At 38.1% G+C, this 9,965-nt stretch overlaps 1 protein-coding gene across 2 annotated transcripts in view; it reads right to left on the bottom strand.

The window, feature by feature from the left end:
- Positions 1-885: 885 nt before the first annotated feature.
- Positions 886-9,965, bottom strand: part of LOC113415502 (stimulated by retinoic acid gene 6 protein-like) — a 49,519-nt gene continuing 40,439 nt past the window's right edge. For both annotated transcript variants that reach the window (XM_026672937.2, XM_087957396.1), the window contains 6 exons: positions 7,322-7,370; positions 7,110-7,227; positions 6,392-6,511; positions 5,333-5,496; positions 5,012-5,161; positions 886-4,246 (listed from right to left, as the gene is read on the bottom strand). In XM_026672937.2, coding sequence (XP_026528722.2) covers positions 4,140-4,246; positions 5,012-5,161; positions 5,333-5,496; positions 6,392-6,511; positions 7,110-7,227; positions 7,322-7,370 — 708 coding nt within the window. In that variant the 3' untranslated portion in view covers positions 886-4,139. The remainder of the gene's footprint in view (positions 4,247-5,011; positions 5,162-5,332; positions 5,497-6,391; positions 6,512-7,109; positions 7,228-7,321; positions 7,371-9,965) is intronic.

The following is a 9,965-nucleotide window of genomic DNA, read 5'->3' as shown; positions in this document are numbered from 1 at the left end:
GGGTATTTGAACCCAACATTTTTTAGATTTTTTTTTTTTGCAAGTCCACCAGACATGATAAAAACATCTTTCATGTTTTCTACATTTCTAACATAAAATTCAGGTACTTTGCATCATGGGCAAGAAATACCCCGAGTGATATGTAATTCCCAACTCTGCTTTTTTCCAGTCTCAGAAACTTCAGATTGAATCATAGACATTTAGAAGCAAACCATCTAATGTAGAAAAAAAATCCCATCCATTTTTGAAGGGAAAAGACAACGATGCGTTAGCTTTCTAAAAGGCTTCACACACTTTAGATGGTTTTCAAACACAATATCCATCCTCCCAAAACATAAATATTGCTGTGATGCCACGCAGCACTCAATGACAGCTGACTCCTTCAAGAATATATATACATCTCAGTGTCTCTTAGATGTGGGCCATTAGCATGTACAGAAAAGACACAGCTGCAGTGGTGGGATTAAAAAAAAAATACTACCGGTTCTGTGGGTGTGGATTGGTGGGTGTGGTGTGGCTTGGTGGCATACCAGGGGAAGGATACTGTAAAATCCCATTCCCTCCTCACCCCACTAACCTGCTTTCCAGCTCCGTTCTCCTGTGCAGGACAACAAAAGAAACCCAACCAATCAGCTGGGACTCGGGAAGTAGAGAATAGATGGGGGCAGGGCCAGGCAGAGGTGGTATTTGCTGGTTCTCCAAACTACTCAAAATTTCCACTACTGGTTCTCCAGAACTGGTCAGAACCTGCTGAATACCACCTCTGCACAGCTGGCACCGTATAGGCGGGAAGAGATTACACCAATTGTTCCATATTTAGGGGAAGCAAAGTTGGAGGACTGCTTAAATGCAAGCCTTCAAAAAAAAAAAAAATAGAAACAAAGCTTGGCTTTTTAAATAATTTTTACTGAATAACAATATAATATGAATACAAAATAACTGCACAATATTAGGTTTGGAATACAGAATTGGATGCCCTCCTGCTCTTCATCACATCCCTCTCAAGAACACTATCTTTTAAATTTGCAAAATCAATCCAAAATGTCCATTTACCTAGTGTAAACACATGGTCAACAGAAATACAGGAAGTCCTTGAGTTATGACCACAATTGAGCCCAAAATTTATGTTGTTAAGTGAAACAGGTGTTAAGTGAGTTTGCCCCATTTTATTACTTTTCTTGCCACATTTGCTAAGTGAATCCCTGCAGCTGGTAAACAAGGTTGTTAAGAGAACCTGGATTTCCCATTAACTTTGTCACAAAAACTGATCACATGACCCTGGGATAGTGCAACCATCATTAATGTGAACCAGTCACCAAGCATCTGAATTTTGATCATATGACAATGGGGATGCTGCAGCAGTCGTAAGTGTGAAAAGTGGTCAAAAGTCACTTTTTTCAGTGCCGTGGTAACTTTGCTCACTAAATGAACTGTTGTAAGTTGAGGACTATCTGTACAATTTTCATGCTTCTTAGGTACTGTTTGGTGGAAAGTTTCCCCATACAGAACAGATTTTAGAACATGCTTTACTAAAAATAAACCTCTTAACATTTTTTTTTCTAGTTGTGACAAGCAAAGATTACAGAGGACAAGATGTCAACAGAACTCTTTTAAGGTTTTCTTCATTTGCATCTAACTTTGGCACATATATGTCTTTCTTAATTTTTTCTTTCTCTATCTTTTCTTTCTTTCCTGTATCTTTCTTTTATTTTTATTTCATCCCCAGCACATGAATGAGACAGGAATAAGTCATTTTTTTTTCGTATATTGGTATTAAACAGCATTTTCTCTCTTATTGTTATACCATCCAAAGATAACATTAACATGAATACAGTAAGTTGGGTTTTGTCATCCATGACCTTTAGCAATAGCATTAGCACTTAGATTTATATACTGCTTTACAGTGCTTTACGGCCCTCTCTAAGTGGTTTACAGAGTCAGCATATTGCCCCCAACAATCTGGGCCTTCATTTTACCGGCTTTGGAAGCATGGAAGGCTGAGTCAATCTTAAGCTGGTGAAAATTGAACTGCAGGCATCCGGCAGTCAGTAGAAGTGGCCTGTGGTACTGCATTCTAACTACTGTGCCACCATGGCAAATAACCTCTGTTCAGGAAGTTTCTACATTCTACAGAAGTTCCTAAAGAACATCTTCCATTATCCATGACTACTAGACATGTCTATGGAGAAGACTGGGGTTAATATTCAACAGCATCTGAATGGCATATTGAATTTCCCTCATCCTGCTGTATGGCAAAAGAGTTACTGTATATAAGAATCATATTATGGCATACACACATATACCTTCAAAAGTTCAAATCTTTAATACAGTCATAGACCTTATAGATCTTATACTGAAGGAAGATGGGATACACAAAACTAAAAAATACAAGGGATACAACAAAATATAATTGTAAAGAAAAAACAATGGTAAAATATATAAAAATAAGATTTAAAAAAATCTAAAGGGAGAAGTAGAAATATTAGATCAATATGAGGGAGCATACAATTTAGTATATAGCAAACTGAATCTATCACAGTACAAAGCACTTTTGAATAACTAAATGCTCATTAAGACTAAGGTATGGCGTAGGTCATCTGACAGATTTTAAGCACTGCTGGGCAAAGCCGGGCAACATTTTATTGTTAGCAGGGTTAATGTCTGAAAGTAGCAGGGAGATATAATTTGGGTATTTATGCAATAATGGCAAGATGAGCCTAGTATGAATGCCTCTATAGTACTGGCAATTGGAGGTGTTCTCTTGCTTCTGCAGGGTAAGAATCACAGGGGCATGTTCTCTCCAGGTAGGGGATCTTCCTGTGTTGGCCTTCAAGGACACCTGAGGGGAAGGTATGCCATTGTACCAGAATAAAGGCCCTTTGGTGTTTAGATACTTTGTGGTTAGTTAAGTGTGCCATGAGGGAGGCAGACGCATTGGCGCTCTGTGCCTGCTACATATTGTTTAATGAGTGCTTTGGCTTGGTCATCTCCCATGCAGAGCAAAAGACCTGGAGAGAAGAGGAAAGCTGAGATTTTAGTTGCCACAGCCTTTTCCCATGTGGACTGAAAATCATTCCTCATAATTAACGGAAAAGGGCCAAGGAGAAAAGGGTATAATCTGAATCAGAGGCCTGTCTCCAGTTTCACACTGGTATTAGAAACATAATTGGGGACTTGAACAGTTGATCTTGGAAATTTGGATTTAATGGTGCAAAATTGGAGAAGGGACCCAGATGGAGACACACATTTGGTTTCCTGTCACCCCAAAACATTCTGTCAACTGATGCTCAAAATGTTTATTCTACACGCAAACAGAAAGCACCCTCCAGTGACATTCATTAAAAGCAGATTTGAAGAACCAAAATTCCTACTGCTATGCTCTGGAAAGTCTGCTAAACAAAATCCCAGACTGATTTCCAACTTGGGGATACATACAAGCTATTAAAGCAAATAATTTGTATTAGATATTTTAAGACAAAAATAAAAAATTAACAAGAATTAATATAAATTATAAAAGAGAGCGGGGTGAAGGAAGGAAGGAAAGAAGGGAGGGAGGGAGGGAGCCAAAGATGCAACATAAAAAATGAAAAGAAACAGAGTGACTTCCCATTTTCTTTACAGTTATGACAAGCATCAATACAAAATTATCACTTAGTCTATGGTTACAAGGAGAAAAATTTCTCTTTTCACCATTGTCTATTTTTTTAATCATCAAAACCATAAATTACACTTTCTTTTCCTGTTTCAAGCAACAACAACAAAAAACTCTAAGGATTTTCCAGTCAATAATAAGTGTTGATATTGTCTTTTCTCTAATTAAGGAAGTTAATTTCACCATCGTTGCAAATTCTGTCATCTTCGCCAACCATTCTCCATTGTGGGTTGTGCTAAATCTTTTCATTTTTGCACATATAACAATCACACTGCAGTTATCATATAGCGGTACTGGGATTGAATTCAGTATATTAACATAATAAATACACTAGTATAGCCATGCTGCAAGTGTTCATTTAGGAAACAAATGAATATGTCAGCAAGCCCCTCCTGATCACAACTTGGATCAAATACTAAATTGTTGCGAACTACAGAAGAACCACAAAATATGCTGTCAACAACAACAAAAGATTTGATCAGTCCACTTAATAAGAGAGAGGTTTTAGCTTCCGGATTTTTTGGACGCTGGGGTTATTCAGAAGTGTATAGAGCAGGAACCATCTTGTCCTGGCTTTGCTAGACACTCTGGGAACTAAAATAAGAAACCAGTATTAATTTTTGCCATGTTTAGCAGGCCAGTCATTCTCTCTCAGCCCAACCCAACCCACAGGGTTGTTGTTGTGAGGAAAATCGGAGGAGGAACGTGGATTGGATGTGTTTGCTATGTTGAGTTATTTGTAAGACTAAAAGGGTGGGATATCAATAAATAAAATAAATATTCCCCAGATCATTCAAGTGAGTACTGTATCATGTGCATTGTATTTCAGTTCACCCCTTGCTGTCAAATAATTGATCTTAATGCATTTGGAATTTCTTTTTTTTGGGGGGGGGGGGAAATTGCAGGTTAAGTTTTTTTTAATAAGCTTGGGGGAGAAAGGAGGTAGATCAATACAACATCTCTATAACCATGCACAAGTGTTATAATTCACTATTTAAACAACTCCATCCTGCAAAGAAATGCTATACCCTCAGATAAACAATATTTGGGGATGATGTTGTTCCAAATGTCTGAACAGATAACCTTCAGAAAGCTATTCCTGAAATCTAGTGTGCATGATAGCATAGTTACCTGAAACGGAAACTTCTAACAAAGTACATGGACAAAGTTTTATCTTCATAATAGAAGCCTGGGCAAAAGGTCAAACCAGTGATGAAATGGAAATTAGTTATGGGACCCACCTAAATGAAAACCATCTGCAATGTTCAGGGCTTCTTCCCCAGAAGTGAAGATTCTATTTTAACCTGCCCCGTTGCTTAACATCCCAACAGACCCTTGTGGCTTGTGATTCAAGCTTACCTATTACCAATGGCTTAGGCACAGATGAGCATGAATCGGCAGACAGCTTTTTTTGTTTGAGTTTGTCACAAAGGATTTGGCAGAAGCACACAAGGATGGGATTTGTGTGATAGTGGTCCAGAAAAAGCATTCCAATCCAAACTGTGTATCCTGCAGAAAAATCACGAGTATTTCTTTTTTGCATGTTAAATGCAGCTTCTTGTTCTCCCATCCCACCCACTTTATCCAAGGCTTGAAACAAAGATGCTAATGAGTGGGAAAATCCAGTTCGTTATGTAAAAGTAGATGAGGTTTCCTCTGTAAGGTCATTCAAATGCTTACCTGCATCACATTGTTCATAACCTTTTGGCATTACTGGCCTATCTATCCGTCCAACCAGCCAGACCCCAATAACGATGCTGCGGAACAGTCTCATCAGGCAGGAAGTTAAGCCCACGACCACCGAATGGAAGAATAAAAAATAACTGAAGTTTACGAAGATTCTCCTGCAAAACAAGAGGCTATCACTGAGAAGTCTCATGCTTACTCTCCAACTGTGGAGTTAGAAACAAATAGTTTTGCTTTTGAATTCATCCCCAATGGGCTTTTATCAAAGAAGAAAATTTAGTAGTTCTACCTCTCTACATTTGAGGAAGTATAATAAGTTGTACTTGTAGAAAGTTATAATACTTTACTGAGCCCATGAGAAGGTGAATAAGGTTTATTTACAAGTCCCACCAATCGTAGTTGATGAAATACAGACTGCTGTACCAAGATGTAATGCAAATATATAAACAAATTTCACTTAATTGAAATTAGCCTACAAATTGCAACATTGGTACAACATTAAAAGATTTTTCAGTAGAATAAGATAAACCAGATAAAGACTAGGATAAAAAGAAAGGAGAATTATATTGTTAAATCTTCTCTAGTTTTCTTCATGCAATATTCAACATGAAGAACCTGTTTTCTCTAAAGCGTGAAACAGCATAATACAAATGCCACTCAGTTCTTCTGAAACTGTATTTTTGTATGTAATTTTTCCCCATTGATCTTTTAACTTTTTCCTGCCAAGATTAATGACTAACAAATGGCAGAATTAGAGGCTGAATTAGATTAGCTTCCTTGAGTAATTATTTCCAAATAATGTTTTTATTTGTGTAAATATGAATCCTGTCTCACATTTTCACATCACTTCTTTTTTTCCACATCTTTTTCTGGACAGTGATTTTAGTCAGGACAGTCAGGAAAGAACACCTGCAAAACTATACAGTTATCTTCCAATAGACACTGCTAAAATATGTATCTGGAAGCATCATTAACTATCAAACCCAGGTGCCATGCAATGGAAAAAATTATATTCACAGAATAGCAGTAGGCATATCATGCCCTAGCACTGACCTGTTATCAAGAGCCAAAGGCTTTTGACTGTCACTCGGTGACATTTTTGGCTGGAGGAAAAACTTGCCACCTACAAACACCTGTATCTTCTTGATCACTATGACAATGATAAACGTCAGGCTGAGAGACAGAAAACAACATTGCATTATATAACCAAGCTAAACCAATCAAAAATATATAAATAATATTGAAAGGATTATGTTTTGCTACCATCCTCTTAGTCTGGGATCCAAAAATTTTATGTTCATCATTATGAATTCCTTGATAATCAATTCTGTACAAGATTCAAATTCAAAAGTATTTTAAAAAAGATAAAAGGTGGAATCCTATGAATATAGCACGGAACCTCATATGAAGGCACAGATTTTGGGGTCGTTTGTACTATGCATTTCTCCCTGTCAAACTGACAAATGGTACTTGAAATGATACATCTCATTTCTGACTATGAATATTTCTGCAATTGGAGCAGCAGCAGAAGGAAAATCACCTGCTCTGTACATATTTTTTTGAGGATGTACAAATCCCTTTATTATCCAGCCAATGAGGTGGATGATGGAGCAAGTGCTCAAAAGTTCCCCAATCCCACCCAGCCAGATTATCTTCTAAGCTTTGATACTGATCAACATGGGCTGATGATGTGAATAATGCTCACATTTGCAGCTTGGTAAATTTTGAAAGGCAGGGAGACCAAACTGATATTGTCACTGCAGGCACTTACATAACAGTTCCCCATTTGTTTAAAAGCTCCATCCATTTGCCATGTACCATGGGTAAAATCAAAACATACATAAATATCATTCCAAATAACCACTGCACCAAATGCATGATTAGGTATCCTAGAAAAGAAAATTTACAACTGGTTAACGAATGGGGAGAATTAGAAGCTCCCAATAACTTTTTCCAATCCCTTTAAGACAAGTGTTCACTTACCCCACATTATGTATGCAATTTGAAAAGAGATGAACTTTGATAGTGCTACCTGTTAAAGAACAGGAGAGCTCAGTTAGAAATTCGCAAACATACAAACAAAATATACAATATTTCCAGGAAATCTAAGTGATATATTTGTGTAACTACTTCTGTATAACTACACAAACCAATTCTGTCAGCATCATTTCAGACTAGAAAGAAAATAGGATGCAAAACCCTGAGGTGCAACTTCTTTCTACCCATTTTTTTTTACCTAAATAAAATTCCAAAAATAAAAGAAATCCCCAAAGGAGAAAAATAACCAAAGAAATATGGATAAATTACGCAGGAAAGCTAGTTTTCTGTTCTTCTATCTATAGCTCTGTCTTGTATTTGTAATTGACATTATCCTGACAGCTTGGCTCAAGAGTGTACTTTGTTTTGAAAACTAGTTAAAGGCAAAGCAGCTGCAGGCTATTTGCATCAATGCTTGTTTTGAATATGTTTTATAAATTCAACCAATGCTCGGCACAAATGGGTGGGGACAAAATGGCAGCCACAAGACAACTTTTCCTATGCAAAAGTTCTATTTTATATTCTATATTATTTAACATCTGTTAAAAAGATTCATAAAAAGGTCATATATGGATTTAGCATTAGTTATAATAATATGCTGATGATATGTGACTGTACTTTTGCTTCTGTCAGACTTCAAGACTAGGTATCTTGACAGCTCCTAATTTCAGAGGGATGAAAAGGAATGCAGATGAGAAAACAAACTGCAATTGGGTAAGATTTTTTTTCAGGAATTAGATAGGACGGTAATGAAATTTATATGGATGGGGGGAAAAACACGAATAAAATTGAAAATGTTACAAGATAGTAGAACCAGAGGCGGCCTTGGACTCCCAAAATGAGAAACATATTATTAAGCAGCAATTTTACTATGGGTTAAGGAGTGGATAAACTTAAAAAATAAAAGAATTTTGGTGATAGAAGGTCATGACCTCCAAATTGGGTGGCATGCCTTTCTATGGGATAAAAAGAATAAGATCCACTCCTATTTCCATAGACATTTGATAAAGGACTCACTTTTACAAACATGGGAGAAAATTTAAAAAAAGCATTATTTGAAAAGACCAAACTGGATCTCACCTATGGAAGCTATATTATATCCAAATACAAGGGACATTTAAAAAAATGATTAGATATAAAGAATTGGTAGATGAACAGGGGGAATTAAAAACACTGGATAAACTGAAAGAACAAGGGATAATATTAGACTGGTGGGTATATTTGCAAATTCAAACTAAATTTAAGAAAGATGTAAAGGAGCTAGGGATAGATAAAGATTTACAAAAATTGGACCAAATCTTGACAGGCAAGGATATAAAATTTATAACACGAACATATAATTATTTACTGGAGGTAGAACCAGAGGAGGAAATTGTTAAGGGACCAATGATTGCCTGGGCGAAAAATGTGGGTCATAATATAAATTTGGATGAGTGGGAAAAGACTTGGACCGAGAACTGGAAGCTGACTTTGTCAACAGCATTCAAAGAAAATCAATATAAAATGTTTTGTAGATGGCACTTAGCGCCAGCACGACTGGCAAAAATGTATCCAACCTTGAAACCAAAATGCTGGAAGTGCAAACAAAAGAAAGGAATGTTTTTTCATATGTGGTGGCAATGTATAGAGGTCAAAAAATACTGGAAGAAAATACAGAGATGGCCTTTTGAGATTACAAAATATAAATTGAATTTGGAACCCAAAACGTTTTTATTAGGTATGATCAAAGGGAATTTGAGTAAAGATAAAAGATACCGTATTTGCCGGCGTATAAGATGACTTTTTTGCCCTGAAAAAGATGCCTCCAATTGGGGGGGTCGTCTTATACGCCGGGTCGTCTTATACGCCGGCAAATAGTAATTGGGAAGCACTGCGGCTGCCCGCGGCTGAGGCACTTTGCGCACCGTGGAAGCGAATCCCGTGAAGCCGAAAGGAGCAGCCAGCCTTCTCCCAGCTCCCAAGGAAACGAGGCTCGCACCGCCCGAGCTCCGCTCAGGTATCCGGCTGGGGCTGTCAGGAGTTGTTACCGCTGGCGCGGCTCCGCGCAGCTCCAGTCCTGCATTGCCTCAGGAAGGGAAAGGCAAAACCAGGAGCCGCTGCTGCCATTGCAAAGCGTCGCCGCGGCTCTTCCTTTTTGCCTTTCCCTTCCCGAGGCAACGCAGGACTGGAGCCGCGCGGAGCTGCGCCAGCGGTAACAACTCCTGACAGCCCCAGCCGGATACCTCAGCGGAGCTCGGGCGGTGCGAGCCTCGTTTCCTTGGGAGCTGGGAGAAGGCTGGCTGCTCCTTTCGGCTTCACGGGATTCATTTCCACGGTGCACAAAAGTGCCTCAAAAAAAAAAAGAAAGTGCAAAAGTGGAAGGCGTGCGGAAGAGGGGGCGAGTATATAACAAACTATATTTTGAGTGGAAATGTTGAGGGGTCGTCTTATACGCCGGGTCGCCTTATACGCCGGCATATACGGTACCTTATTGTACACATCTTAACTGCAGCAAGAATCATGTTAACACAAAATTGGAAGAGTGATAAAATACCACCAGATGAAGTTTTGATTCAAAAAATAATGGACTGTGCTGAACTAGATAAATTCA

This window comes from Notechis scutatus, chromosome 2 (genome assembly GCF_049901735.1).
Source record: "Notechis scutatus isolate UNSWTSFEM ecotype Mainland chromosome 2, rNotScu1.2, whole genome shotgun sequence".
NCBI lineage: Eukaryota > Metazoa > Chordata > Lepidosauria > Squamata > Elapidae > Notechis > Notechis scutatus.
Note: the sequence above shows the minus strand (reverse complement) of the source record. Positions and strands in the feature narration are given on the sequence as shown.